Consider the following 14,359-nt stretch of genomic DNA (forward strand, 5'->3'; position numbering starts at 1 on the left):
GGGATTGGGCCTGTTAGGTCAAGCAACAGTTCAGGCGCTTCCACTTGCGATATAGTAGGCCACCTGGATTCGCGTGATATTCTTTGGCGAACCATGTATCATACACTAATACCGCGACAACAATTACACTCCCTAGGTACGGTGAGATGTCTTGTAAGACTCGATGTGCACCGCCGCAAATGACGTGGGATCGACAGGTACTGTGCACGCACGCCAAACGTGACAGCGAGCGATCACCAGTGCGTTATGATCATAAGACAACGCAGGTATCATGCTGAATTGAGGGTTTGAGTTGCTTTTGCTCCTCACTCGTAGGCGTACGCAGTGTAGTGTAAAGATCTACACACACTCGAGCCATTCTCGCACTGCGGCAGCCACACGTCTACGTATGTACGAGTGACCTGTCACTTCGGCCTTGGTGGGGTTTCCGAAATCGTCCAGTTGCCAGAGCCGCATCTGCATGTGCATGCGCCTGATGACTTGCCTGATATTCAAGGAGTAAAAGTGCCATGCTGACGAGAGTTGCAGGAAGGAAAAGCCATGTCGTCTAGTCAACATGTATGCTCCAATCATCTACCGGTAGCGATAAAGTTCGGCCTTTTCACAGCCGTTGGTGAGCAAAGCTTTGACGGAAATAGACCTTGGGGCTTCGTAATAGCAGGGCTGTGAAGTGTGGCGCACCCCACGACGATTGCGCAGCGAGTGCTTCCTTGGCAGCTGCTCAGGTGCACTTGAATGGATGAACCCTCCAAGGAGCCAGTCTTCCACGAGCTAAACTCAGCTGCAACTACTTCATCTCTACAGGCTTTGAGGCCCCAGTCGTTGCAATCTCTAAAGCCGGTTACTTGCGCTCTTCTTGGTGTTACATCATTTGACCGCCCATGCGTACCCGCTGGTTGCTACAGTAAACAACCCCAGAGCGCTACCGGCCCGCCAAACGCACCAAACACATCCTGAAACCCGAACATATACCAGTCGCCTTTCCCGCGACGCCTATACGATAGCACACCATAACAGTCGCACCTTTGGCTTTTCAACTGGGCAACCCCTTGTATTTGTGTTTTGGCCTGTTGATCAGCCCGTCGCATTGCCGCAGAAAGATTGAAGGCGCAGCAGCATACGCTGGAAACACACCAACATGTCATACAACAGATTAGGTGAGTAATAACTTGGCAGACTCGAGGTCGCGTGGGAGAAGCCGGTCAACCTCGACACCTTCGCAAACCTCAGAACAAGCCTTTTCCACCACGAGGTGCCACACTTGTCAGTCAAGCTAATCGTACTACATAGGCGCACCAGGCGGTAGCGACGACCCGTACGAGATGGATCCCCGAAGACAAGTTGGGCGCACTCCTTCGCCAGGGCAGCCTCTCCGTGGCTATCAACTAGAAGACCGCTATGCATCACCACATCAAGACCGCTATGCGTCACCACAGCCCTCGGGCATCTTGGAAATCCCAATGGGACCCAACCCAGCAGCAGCCTCCGGCGACCGCCTGCCGTTACAACCAAGTGTATGTATTGCGCCTCCAAGGAGACGACGAGCGATCCAGATTGTGCAGATTGTTCAATCGTGAATCCAGCTATTCAGCAGGCTGACACATAGAACAGTACTCAGTAGAGAATATCCCATACGCCGCTGGCAACTATCACGACGATTACGACCCACGACCGCAACATCACGACTCCGATTACTCGCTCGACCCCCAAGCCCATCACGATGCATACTACAACCAGCCTTACGACCCAACTCCGCATGATGAGAGCCCGGGCGCCGGATACGGCACACAACCGACGCATTACTGGCAAGATGAGGACATGAACAGACCGATGATACACGGGGCCAATTCCTATGGCCCGGATCCCCATGACGCAGATGACATGGACCCAGAGAACCCCTTCCACGATGAGCCCGCGCCCACACCTAGCCCAGCTCCAATCAAGCGATGGAAAACAGTCAAGGAAGTCCAATTGTTCAAGGGCAATTTGGTGCTCGATTGTCCAATTCCGCCGCGGTTACTGAACCAGGTTCCACATGCACAGCCCCCGGAGCGTGACGAGTTCACTCATATGCGCTACTCGGCCGCCACATGCGACCCTGCAGACTTCGATGCAGAGCGCTTCACTTTGCGTCAGAAGCTTTTTGCAAAGCCAAGGCACACTGAGCTCTTCATTGTTATCACCATGTACAACGAGGAGGATGAATTGTTTGCGCGGACAATGATTGGTGTCATCAAGAACATTGAGTATATGAACTCGCGAACCAACAGCAAGACGTGGGGCAAGGACGCGTGGAAGAAGATCGTAGTCTGCGTCGTCAGCGATGGTCGTGCCAAGATCAACCCGAGGACCCGCGCCGTGCTAGCAGCCCTCGGTGTCTACCAGGACGGCATTGCCAAGCAGCAAGTCAACGGCAAGGATGTGACTGCCCATATCTATGAGTACACCACGCAAATGACGCTTGACATCAAGAAGGGCGTCGTCGGTGTCAAGAAGGGCAACACCCCCGTCCAAATGTTGTTCTGTTTGAAAGAAAAGAACCAGAAGAAGATCAACTCCCATCGATGGTTCTTCCAGGCTTTCGGGGCTGTTTTGGATCCCAATGTTTGCGTGCTTATCGATGCTGGTACAAAGCCTGGAAAAGACTCAGTCTACCAGCTGTGGAAGGCGTTTGATCTCGAGCCCATGTGTGCAGGTGCCTGTGGTGAAATCAAGGCTATGCTAGTGCATGGTAAAAAGCTCTTGAACCCGCTGGTTGCGACACAGAATTTCGAGTACAAGATGAGTAACATCCTGGATAAGCCTCTCGAGTCTGCGTTTGGTTTCATCTCTGTGCTTCCTGGTGCCTTCTCCGCATACCGCTACGTAGCGCTCCAAAACGACAAGACTGGACAAGGGCCGCTGGAGAAGTACTTTGCTGGTGAAAAGATGCACGGTGCCAACGCTGGAATTTTCACAGCTAACATGTACCTGGCCGAGGACCGTATTCTTTGCTTCGAGCTCGTCTCTAAGAGAAATTGCCACTGGATCCTCCAGTATGTCAAATCTGCTACCGGAGAGACGGATGTACCGACCACCATGGCCGAATTCATCAGTCAACGTCGTCGTTGGTTGAACGGATCCTTCTTCGCTGCTGTCTACGCCCTGGCTCACTCTTTCGACATCTTCCGGAGTGACCACTCTTTCTTGCGCAAAACCATGTTTCTCGTTGAGTTTGTCTATCAAACTATCAGCATGATCTTTGCCTGGTTTGCTCTTGGTAACTTCTTCCTGGTTTTCCGCATCCTTACTGCCTCCTTGCAGAACGAACTTGGTACCGCGGGTAAAGTACTCTTTATCGTGTTCGAGTGGCTCTACATCGCTGTGCTGATAACATGTTTCATATTATCACTCGGTAATCGGCCACAGGGTTCTAATAAGTGGTACATGTCTATGGTCTATTTCTGGTGCATTATCATGGCTTATCTCATGTTCGCGTCCATCTTCATCACTGTTCGCTCCGTCCAGGGACAGATTGAAACCAATGGTGGCTTCAACGCGGCAGACTTGTTCAAGGATAAGATCTTTGCCACTCTGATCATATCACTACTATCAACGTATGTGATGTGGCTAGTGGTGTCCATCATCTTCCTGGATCCATGGCACATGTTCACGTCGTTCTTCCAATACCTGCTCATGACACCCACATACATCAACATTCTCAACGTCTACGCCTTCTGCAATACCCACGATATCACTTGGGGCACTAAGGGAGACGACAAACCGGAAAAGTTGCCTTCGGTCACCACCAAGGCTGATGGTAAAGCAGATATTCAGGCGCCAACTGACGACGCCGATCTCAATACTCAGTACGAAACAGAACTCCGCGTCTTCAGCGCTAAGTGGAAGGAAGAGAAAAAGGTTCCTTCAGCCAGCGAGAAGCAAGAAGATTACTACAAGGGCTTTCGATCTGGTGTCGTGCTGTTCTGGATGTTCTGCAATTTGGGCCTGTCGGCTTTGGTTCTGCAGTCCGGTGGCCTGGAGCTCACCGTCAGTAGTCCCGACGAGGCCCAGCAGAAGCAGAACGACGCTGCCACTATTTACCTAGCAGTAGTTCTCTACAGTGTTGCTGGCTTGGCTGCGTTCAGGTTTATCGGAGCTATGTGGTTCTTGGTGGTACGAATGGTAAGTGACACACCAACGGCCTTCGGGCAACACCAAGCAGATATGAAGCAGACACTAACGATTTTCAGTTCCGTGGTGTATGATCAGACACGATCTCGACAGTCTGGGGGTTTGAAATCATTTTTGGCGTTCAGGTATTAAATGATCACGGGTGGTGCTGCGAGGGCCTCCATCCTTTTCTTTGGTGAGGTTCATGACATGATACCAGCTTCTTGGAAAAGCACGCGATCTCGGCGTGCAGGATGAGTATTTACGTATTTCATGTGCCAAATGCCAGTTCAACGTTCACAAGAGCTTCTGACGATCTGTTTCTGTTTTTTTGTCTTCCTGATATTCTCGTTGCTCCTGTTCTTTCTGTTGAGGTAGATCGTCGCTCTGCTCTCACTGTCGCCCCAAAGCGGCCATCGACGCTTTACGTTTCTTCCATATCACCACAAGCATCCTCTCTTACCATACCCAGCATATCGCGTGGCATATCGCCAATGATACACCTACAGCTTCCCGATACTGATAAGGATTTACAATACTGACCTCACCTTCACCTGCGTTATTATCGTTGGGCTTCAGCACGGGCCCTCCGCCTGTTTACCACATATCAATAGAGAAGTTGCGTCCACAACACAATTTTCAATCCCGATACCTACTTTTCAGTTCTTCCCCATCAGTCGATCGACCGACCGCAATCTACTATTCGATCGCTCTGATCATCTCTTCGGTGCTTGTTGCAGACAGATCGCGTTACTGTCACTGAACTCCAAAAAGGTCAGTCACCCCCATCCGGTGGTTGGTTCTTCACTCCATACTACGACGACAGTCTCGGATTGTCAGCATTAACTCTACACTTGTTTGCATATGCTAACCATACTGTCGTACAGACACTTGACATCAACTCCAATCCCCCTAGCCATCACCCACAGCTATGAGCTGGGATACTGGTGCAACTGCAGGTATGCGACATGCTGTGGTGGCCTCAAGCCTCTGCTGACACAAAGACAGGCGGCAGCTCCTCATGGGATCCGGCTCCTGCTGGCGACAGCTGGAACGGCGATGATGCCGGTGCTGGTGCAGGTGCTGACGCTGGCGGAGGCGGAGGCGATGCTAACGACGACGGTTGTCGCATGTAAGCAATGTCTCGTCAACCAACTTCGTTCTATGTTGCTGACAACAAAATAGCTGCAAGCAGACTGGTCACTTCGCCCGCGACTGCCCTGATAAGCCCGAGGGCGGTGGCGGTCTTACTGGCGAGTGCTTCAACTGCGGTCAAGTCGGTCACAATAAGGCAGATTGTACCAACGAGAGGGTAGAGCGTGCTTTCGATGGTACCTGCAAACTCTGCGATCAGCAAGGCCATCGCGCTGTCGACTGCAAGTCTCGCCGCATTGTCGACTGGTCCGGTGTGCCTGAGATGGATGCCTCGGCCGCCTGGATTGCTCTGATCGATGCTGCCAAAGAGAAGGACCTCGACGCCTTCCGCATCTGCTTGAGGGCTTACGCTCGCGCTACCATGGATGAGTTCAATCTTGCCGCCGTCGAGCAGGCTCTCCGCGAGGATGACCTCGCAATCTTTCTTATCGCCAAGCAGCAGGAGATCGCCCCTAACATGACTATCGTCGACCTTATCGGCAACCCAGACTGCAAGTTTGTTTTGTCTGTCCAGCTCTCTGCGAAGCCTCGTCGCGCCAAGATGGCTCAAGGCTGGCCTGAGAGTCCTACCGAGAATCTGGAGCGCCTCACCTCCTGCGGCTACGTTCAGGATTGCGGTGTCCCGCTATGCGGTAACTGCGGTGAGCTTGGTCACGTTCGCAAGTACTGCAAGCAAGAGCAGGCTGAGCGCGAGAACACCGTGCCCGAGGCTCAGTGCGTCTACTGCCAGGAAGTTGGCCACCGTGCTCGTGACTGCCCCAAGGAGCGTGTCAACCCTTACGCCTGCAAGAACTGTAAGCAGGAGGGTCATAACTCCAAAGAGTGTCCTGAGCCTCGCTCTGCTGAGGGCGTCGAATGCCGCAAGTGCAACGAGACTGGTCACTTTTCCAAGGATGTAAGTATCGTGGGGCTGCGAATCACTCTAGCACATACTAACAGCTGACAGTGTCCCAACGTTGCCGCTCGTGCTTGCCGCAACTGCGATTCCACTGAACACATGGCCAAGGACTGCGACCAGCCTAGGAACCCGGAAAAGACTCTTTGCCGCAACTGCGAAAAGACGGGTCACTTCTCCCGCGACTGTCCTGAACCCAAGGACTGGTCTAAGGTCAAGTGTAATAACTGTAACGAGATGGGCCACACCATTAAGGTATGTTCGATATCATTCAATGTGCAAGTGCGACAAGCTAACCTGAGCAGCGCTGCAAGCAGCCTATTGCTGAGGATGGAGGTGATGCAGGTGGGGGCTGGGGTGCGGGTGCGGGTACGGGTGATGGCGATGCCGCCGCTGCCGCTGCCGCTGGAGGTGAGGCTTCATGGGGAGGTGACACTGGCGGAGGTGGCTGGTAGATACCTGTGACGACTTCTAACAAGAGACTACGGTCTAAATAGCCAGCAAAAGACCCACACCGACACGACACGCCTTGATAGTCGTCTGACCGCGTGGTAGCTGTGGCTGCCCAGTTTTACCTGACTACAAAATACCAAAGATGTTTCCTATTTAGCCAAGTCCGCTATGTTCTGTAGTGACTAATAAATGCTGTTACAGTCAGGTATTGTTTTACTGAACTCTACTGCACGTCCTTGACGTGCTTTAGAGGCATAATACATCTTGAATTCTGCAAGTATATCACTAGGAGGTGCAGCAAGTGTTTGTAGAGTACCTTCTGTAGTGTCGGATAATCCAGAAAGCACGAGTTCCTTAGTACAAAAATCTATCAAGCACGCTACCCTTGTCTTCATTGACGTGGCTTCTGTAATTTACTTCGGTGAGTACTCCTACATGGATACTTAAAGCCGCGCATCCGCCCCTAACGACACCTCATGCATTCTTGCGATGGCTCTTTGACTTTCTACAGCCCCTTGCTCCCACTCCGGATAACTTTCATCATACCACTTCGATACGCCTTTCTTCACGTTGCCCTCGATACCTTCCCAGCCTCTCTTCTCTTCGCTCGAGATGGCTTCTGCAAGCGCCAATGCGTCTAAGATAGCGGCGTTGGCTCCGTTACCTCCCACGATAGGCTCTGCATGAATTGCATCGCCCATTAAACATACTCCATTCCTCGCAAAAAGATCCTGCAAATCCGACAGTGGTGTAGATGTTGTTCGCATCAGCCAATGCAGTATCCTGTCTCCGCGCATCTTCTTCGCATCGAATATGTCCGAGAAGGGAGATTTTAAACTTCTCAGCTCACCAATCTCTTGAAAGAACTCATCGGGTGTCTTCTGCGCGTCCTCGTTCGGCCTATTAGGACGATGCAGTGCATCCTCGTCGCTACGCACAGGACGCGAGTATATCCAGCTGAGGCTTACCTCTTCACTCGTCGTCTTGTTAACACTGACATTAAGCATCACATCCCCAGCTTTTACTTCCCAAACATTCGTTTCCCTTGGCCTCGCCACGTCGCGGAACATGTTGTCAAATTCCTCCCTCTCCATTCTCCTTTTCCCATTGAAAACGACATACGGAAGGACCTTCAGATGTGATAAAGCTGGGAGTAGAAGTTTCCGTAGGTCGGAATGTACACCATCTGCGCCTATAACAAGTTTCCCACTAGACCACGATTCGCCATTACTGAAACGTATCCTAGGTCCTTTTTGAGTCCTCTGAACACCTTGAAGACTGTGTTTCCAACGTATGTCGAGACCTTCACGAAGCAGGTGTTCGAGCTTCGCTCTATTGGCGCGAAATGATGATGTTGTTGCGTATAGACCTCCATGGCTGGGTAAATCTACTTGCTCTCCGATTGTTCCAGCCCCGCCATCTTCGGCATCAACAGCGACGCGTTTCTTGAACGCAACATCATCAAGATTCAGAACTTCCAGAAGGGGCTGGTAGGCAGTCGAGTGAAGAGTGATGGCGTAATTGAAGCGTGGGCTTGAGCTTGACTTTTCGTAGATAATGGTTGGGATGCCGCGATGGAGGAGGCTGCGGCTCAGCGTTAGACCGGCGATGCCAGCGCCGATTATGGGAATTGGCTGCAGCATCTGCTTCGCTTAATTGTTGTGGGAAGACGATGATGAGATTGATTGTGAGGTTGTCATAGAGTCGATAGTAGTATCACGATGGCTAGTGGTGATCGGACCAATTAGCGGGCCGTGGAGTGTGGGTACGTGTTAGTTCGCGGATCTATGGGTCTTTGCGCGTTGCCTGCTGCGTATTACCGTCATCAACAGTTAGGCGTAAAAGTGAACATTCAAATGTGCATTTCTATGTACTGTATTCGAGGTAGCGTATATACAATGTCTCAATGTACCACAGGTAGATGTAACAGAATGGCTCTCCATCCAGCGAACCTAGCAGATCTCCGATCGGCCTGTCTGGCATGTTGAGGAAATTCGTGCTGATGACGTCCTGCAAGGTAGTATTCCTACTTGGTGGGTTGTTGAGGATAGTAATGGTACCAGCTACTGTCTTTGCCTGATTGAGATGCAACGCCTGCCACATCCACCACACACGATCTAACGTGGCGTGGTGCGGGAAGAACACAGGGTCGTTCGTGCTGCTGAAGAAATCGGCGGCATCACCACCAACTTTCACGTGTCCAGCGGTATGTGTACCTAGAAATCCGTCGGAAAAACGTCCCTGAAGCTCGTTCTGGAACGTATATACGCTTTGAGAAGCCTCGTCGAGTGTCATATTAAAGAGGTTAGTGAAGGTGTAGTCTTCGGTAGTGGGAATGAAATCGCGTCGAGCGCATCTTGGGTTCCACTCGAATGGGTCCGTTACGGCAGCGTATCCTTCTATAGCAGGGAGGACAGGACCGAGGTTGAGTTGCAGACTGACCGCTATTAGATGGATGATTGAAAACTTGAGAATACCCGACTTACTTCTTGAAAGGACCACTCTTTATACATCCACCTCCATTTCCTGATGGCAAGAGAATCGAGCCACCACCGCTAACACTGCCATTGTACTTAAGGAAAGCGCCATCACCACCCATACTAGTCTCGGAACCATCGGTATGCCTACATCAAAATCGTCATTTCATCCTAACAACGTTAGAAATACAACGTCTTCTGGCTTGGAGATTCTGCAATCCGTACGAACCGCTGAATGCAAAGGGATGGGCGCGACTGAGGTGATATTCGAAATAACAAGCCTGGGAATCCTATGAAATGCCATCAGCTTCATCACTGCGAGTGGCACAGTCGTCAGGATTTAATGAGATGTACAAGCGATATGAGGGGGTATCAGGCTTGATAAACTTGTCTACCAGCTCGAATGCCGAGAATTGAACGTACTCATAATCTTCTCAGCTTGTCGGTGTCACGAATCTCTACTTCCCTTTTTATTCGAATCAACTGAGTGACTCGTGCGCAAGTGTCTCTTATCTTCCAAGATGAGTATGGCTACCACAACTGGGCCATCTGGGCAACCAGCCATGGAACCTGAGTGGTCAGCTGAGAGCAACCTGACTCGGATTCTCGCAGTTTCCACTTTTGTGCACTTTGTTACCTTTGTTCTTGTTTGCCTACGGCTTTATGCACGGGTTTTTTGTACTGCGCAAGCCCGCAACGGACGACATATTAATCGTGGGAGCGTATGTGAGTATTCTTAAAGATCATGGGTTCCTCCCGCTGAGCAGTGCTGACGCAGACAGTTTGGTGGGCTGGCAGAGTTGATATGTTTCATCGTTCAGGGCTACCACGGCCTTGGACGCCATCAACAAACCCTGTCGGTGTCTGATCTTGCAGCCATCAATCAGGCCGTTTACTATCAAATCACCATCTCAGCCTTAATTGCTTTCGCACTGCTGAAAGTGTCTATCGCTCTTTTCCTGCTCAGACTAGGCAAGAACAACGCCTGGTTTAGGCGTACCTTATGGGCGGTGATTTCGTTCTTTGTGTTTTACAGCCTGTTCGCATTCTTCAGTTTCATATTTAGATGTTCACCCGTATCTGGTGCCTGGGATCATACTATCAACGCTAAATGCTACTCGTGGACTTTCTTTGTCGGTACTGCGTTGGCGAACACAGGTAAGTTCATCCATTTCTAGCAAAGAGCTGGATCGTGTTAACATATGAAAGCATGTAACATGTTCACTGACGTCGTGTTCGCGACTATACCTATGCCGATCATTTGGAACTTGCAGATGTCATGGCGAACACGTTTGAGCTTGATAGCGCTACTAAGCGTGGGCTGGCTGTATGTCTCTCTATAGCATATCTAGCCGGAAGTCGCTCATATGGATACAGTGCAGCTGCCATGGGTATCCCCAAGGCCTATTACCAGTTCGGCTCATCAACCATCACAGATCAGACCTAGTATGTCAGCTGCCATTATTTTCAACGCCTCAAGCTTACGAAATCCAGCAATCAAAGCATGAACTTCTGGGGAAAATAAGTGACGGCCTCCAGTCTTCTTTTACGCATCGATACATGATTGAAAAAGGCTGACTGCTTGTACTTTAGCATGCAAATACATATGGGAATCATCGCAGCCTCCGTACCAACCCTTGAACCACTCTTTAAAAAGAGCACGAAATCGTCAATCAACAATCAGTACGATGATATCGAACGGGCCCGTACGTTTGGGAGTGCAGGACAACCTGCTAGGCGTCGCAAAATCCTTTTAACAACGAACGGTACATTGATGGGTAACGAGAATTTTGAATTGTCGACTAGAACTAGCGTCCGAGAAAGTGTGGTTGAGAAACTGGTGGCTTCGGGTCAGGGCAAGAAGAAAACGTTCTATAGCGTCACTGAGGAACGGACTGGGAGTGAGGACAACATCCTCCATGATAGGGAGGATCTGAAAGGTATCAAATGCACAACGGAAGTGACCATCGATTGCACAGGGAAGCAAGCCCAGAGTTGAACATATTGTAATGATTTTGGTGGATACGATGACGATCTAAGCAGAATGATGTTTGTAAATCGCGCTGAACGCATGTAAACTGCATCATTGACACGGAAGACCTTCTTTCGTACATGCCAATGAGACATTTCTTTTTCTGAGAACCACACGATGAATAGAGTTCAGACCAGGACCATACAAAACCCAAAGAAAACCTCCGATGTACTCTAGCCGCCGTCAAACCAGACTTGTGCCACACCGACCACACCCGCTTTGCCAAGCGAAATACCCGCTGCCACAGCCACCAAAGTAGTACGAACCACTCTTCGATCTAGCAGCCATCCAATCAGGAGGTCTGTATTAATTCGAGGTATATTGGGCAACGAAAAGGCTTACAGGACTTGGCGAGTGATTCGCGTCATGTATTGGAGCAAGGCTTTCTTGAGATCTAGTCGAAAAAGAACCGTAAGAGACATGAAGGCTCGTAAAGAAGCCAGTAGTGTTTATTGGTAGCTCATAAGCCATGCGGTTGGCAAATGAGAGCTGTTAGTATCTTAAGCTTGTTGAACTGGAAGTGATAGCGCAAACAGCCTTGCGCGCCTTACTGCGGCACATACGGCGAGCTTCACATGTTGGCTGACATGTCGTGCCACGATATTATCGGTCGATCTAGTACGTGTCGTAAGACCCAGTCCACGTAAGCGTGTTGTGTTGGTGGAAGAGCAGTTGTGATCACCTGGACTATGTCACGTCTTATTGACTTCTTGTGCATTGACTCGCATACTGTACCGTGAACTATTCCACGAGGAATCTCGAAAGTATCAGAATAGAACAGAAAAGTTTAAAAAAAGTCTTTTAGAATTAGGGCAAGGTCTATACTAAGTCGGTGTACACTATAATGGCCCAATGCTGACAGCCTCAAACGCCCATGACCATGCCAATGTCCGTTTAGAAGAATTGAGACCTAGCAAAGCTGTGCGAACCATGGGAAAGAAAGGGTATCGTAAGTTTAGAAGACGAAATGAAAAGTGGCAAGAAAAGAAAAACATGCCCTGCTGCACACTGTCTAGATGTCTCTGGGATAAATATAGACGCGCGCGACTAATCCAACTATGGAAGGACTAAAGAAGGCATGAGGGGTAGAAGCGTTCGTAATTGACTCGAAACGAGCATCGCAAGCTAGGCGCCTACTACTTTGGACCATAGACCCAATCTGCGAGATGTTAGTGGACCACTACAGCAGTCTAAGTGTTTCATGTACACTTACATTGCGCAGCGTATTTGACCTCCCAAGAAGCTGGCATGCCCTTGCAAGTAGCAGGCTTGTTACCACCAGCAGTCTCGACACGGTAGACAGTGTCGATTCCTCCTTGAGTGATACCAGCCTTGTGCTGGAGATACAGCCACTGAACAGCAGGTAGGCCATTCTTGCCTGGGCATGCGTGTGCTGGTGCATCGACATTGCCTATCTTGGCCACTTGGGTCATGGGGAAGGGTGCGCTCAACTTGTCGAAAGCGAATGTTGGCGTGTTTGTTCCTGACACATCGGCGAAGAAGTGATGACCGGCGATATGTTCGTAGCCCTGCGACCTGAGGCTCATGTCAACAACTTGAGGTGCCCATTCGCTCAGCGAGAGTGCAAGAGGCGAAATGGAGCCAATCTTCCATTTGGCCATCTTGTCGTCGTTGAGCTTCGTGCCGATATCGTATAGGGTAGCTAGATGGCTGTTAGAGATGCCTTGCTGTCGAGCTCACAATGTTCTTACCGTATGCACCAGTAGTACCAGGAGTCACGCTGTCGTCGGGCGTACTACATGTGTAGTTTTGTGTGCCGATACCGAGGACAACGTACTTCAGGTCTAGGCCGAGAGTGTCTGGGCTAGTAAGAGTACTCTGGGGAAAGAGTTTGGAGAGGGTCTTGAGGTTCCGCGCGGGAGTGTATGTTTGTGGCTTGCCAGGCAATGGGAGAGCAGCTGCAGTGGCAGTTGCGACACAGAGAAGGGCCGCAGGGACTGTGGAGAACAGCATGGTGACTGATAGCGTGTAGCTTTGCGAAAAGCGAACGCTGTTGATGATACGTTCTGTAAAGATGATTGGGGTTTGCTGAATTCGGGTCGTTCTCGTGGAAATAGTGCGCTGCAAGTCGGGCGGCGGCAGTATAAAAATCTTGCGAGGATGATCTGTGCAACGCAGGTAGACCCTGAACAATGGTGAAAGTGAATGAGTATTTGGAAGGACTGGTGTTATCAGAATAAGGACGTCGTCGTTTCGCTTCGCTAGTGCTAGTGTTAAGAACTCGAAGCTGATATCACCGTTATACTCCTTCTTAGACCAGGCGGCTCGACAGACTTATACCTTCATCTGTAACCCTCGCGCTTGGCCGTTAGACAGGCGGCCTACATGGGCATGCATGCGCCGCCATGTGTGGGTGTACGTCAACACGGGCCTTCATCTTGACCAGATTTCCTACTATTATCCTTGAAGCGATATGCACGCCAAATTGGTGAGACCTGGAGGTGGCTTTAGCGTCTCAGGGTAGTCCTCTTTCCGCATGTCACCTTGCCGCTCTCGGCAAGCTGGGTAAAAGGCTTGTGTCTGCTGTAAGCGCTGATACGTGCAATCTTGCGATCAAAAGGCAGGGATTTTGAGAGCGATACGATGGGCTTTGCTTCCCTTGTAGTGAGCCGCATTCCAGTGGCGCTGTCCACTCTTCGTGTTGAGCCTCCATTCGCGCTCCCGAGCCTTTTGAACGTTGGTTTTTTGTTACATCGCCTCCACATCCATCGCAATGTCTGACAGCGAGGCATCTATTCTGCCTTAGGGAGGCGGCACAGTTGATCTGACACCCTCAGTGGTCGTCCAACGAAGGATTCTTTAGTTTCAGCATCAGGCCCTCCAGACGAACACCAAACGTCGGCAGAAGTGCACCCAATTTGGGGAATTGGGTTTGCGCTTGCTTGAACGGGAGGTTGGTTAGAAGGCTGGGGTCTCCCTGGTATTCACCCGTTGCCTGTGCGCTGCAGACGCCATGCATCGGACGGCTGGTAAATGACCTGATCTGGCTGAGCAAAGTCAGTAAATGACCCGATAGTAGCATGCACGAACTATCGAAAGCCCCGCTTCAAGCCCAAATGTTGGTTAATTAACTGGGTACTCGACAGAGATTAACGGAAAATGCGGCAACTGTGAGTTCTGGAATGTGTAGGCATTCACTGGTAGCCTTGGAAGAGAAATGCGGCGAGAGTCTTG

General features: G+C 50.5%; 6 protein-coding genes across 6 annotated transcripts; 3 read left to right on the forward strand and 3 right to left on the reverse strand.

The window, feature by feature from the left end:
* Window positions 1-1,138: 1,138 nt before the first annotated feature.
* AA0111_g3476 (Chitin synthase A) lies at window positions 1,139-4,247 on the forward strand (the record flags this gene model as incomplete). The annotated part of the gene is made up of 4 exons (XM_028649364.1): window positions 1,139-1,157; window positions 1,291-1,514; window positions 1,612-4,164; window positions 4,233-4,247. 4 exons carry the CDS (start codon window positions 1,139-1,141, stop codon window positions 4,245-4,247), a joined length of 2,811 nt encoding a protein of 936 aa, XP_028508779.1.
* An 836-nt stretch (window positions 4,248-5,083) lies between these two features.
* Window positions 5,084-6,657, forward strand: AA0111_g3477 (hypothetical protein; the record flags this gene model as incomplete). Its single annotated transcript, XM_028649365.1, has 5 exons — window positions 5,084-5,111; window positions 5,161-5,284; window positions 5,338-6,202; window positions 6,254-6,457; window positions 6,508-6,657. The coding sequence occupies 5 exons, from the start codon at window positions 5,084-5,086 to the stop codon at window positions 6,655-6,657; spliced, it is 1,371 nt and encodes a 456-aa protein (XP_028508780.1).
* A 441-nt stretch (window positions 6,658-7,098) lies between these two features.
* Window positions 7,099-8,298, reverse strand: AA0111_g3478 (hypothetical protein; the record flags this gene model as incomplete). Its single annotated transcript, XM_028649366.1, has 1 exon — window positions 7,099-8,298. One exon carries the CDS (start codon window positions 8,296-8,298, stop codon window positions 7,099-7,101), a length of 1,200 nt encoding a protein of 399 aa, XP_028508772.1.
* A 223-nt stretch (window positions 8,299-8,521) lies between these two features.
* AA0111_g3479 (hypothetical protein) lies at window positions 8,522-9,254 on the reverse strand (the record flags this gene model as incomplete). Its single annotated transcript, XM_028649367.1, has 2 exons — window positions 8,522-9,092; window positions 9,142-9,254. 2 exons carry the CDS (start codon window positions 9,252-9,254, stop codon window positions 8,522-8,524), a joined length of 684 nt encoding a protein of 227 aa, XP_028508773.1.
* A 1,157-nt stretch (window positions 9,255-10,411) lies between these two features.
* Window positions 10,412-11,131, forward strand: AA0111_g3480 (hypothetical protein; the record flags this gene model as incomplete). The annotated part of the gene is made up of 2 exons (XM_028649369.1): window positions 10,412-10,578; window positions 10,726-11,131. The coding sequence occupies 2 exons, from the start codon at window positions 10,412-10,414 to the stop codon at window positions 11,129-11,131; spliced, it is 573 nt and encodes a 190-aa protein (XP_028509089.1).
* Window positions 11,132-12,300: 1,169 nt separating this feature from the next.
* Window positions 12,301-13,138, reverse strand: AA0111_g3481 (hypothetical protein; the record flags this gene model as incomplete). Its single annotated transcript, XM_028649370.1, has 3 exons — window positions 12,301-12,323; window positions 12,378-12,827; window positions 12,877-13,138. The coding sequence occupies 3 exons, from the start codon at window positions 13,136-13,138 to the stop codon at window positions 12,301-12,303; spliced, it is 735 nt and encodes a 244-aa protein (XP_028509088.1).
* Window positions 13,139-14,359: the final 1,221 nt, after the last annotated feature.

Source organism: Alternaria arborescens, assembly GCF_004154835.1.
Source record: "Alternaria arborescens strain FERA 675 chromosome Unknown contig_6, whole genome shotgun sequence".
In the NCBI taxonomy this organism is placed as follows: domain Eukaryota; kingdom Fungi; phylum Ascomycota; class Dothideomycetes; order Pleosporales; family Pleosporaceae; genus Alternaria; species Alternaria arborescens.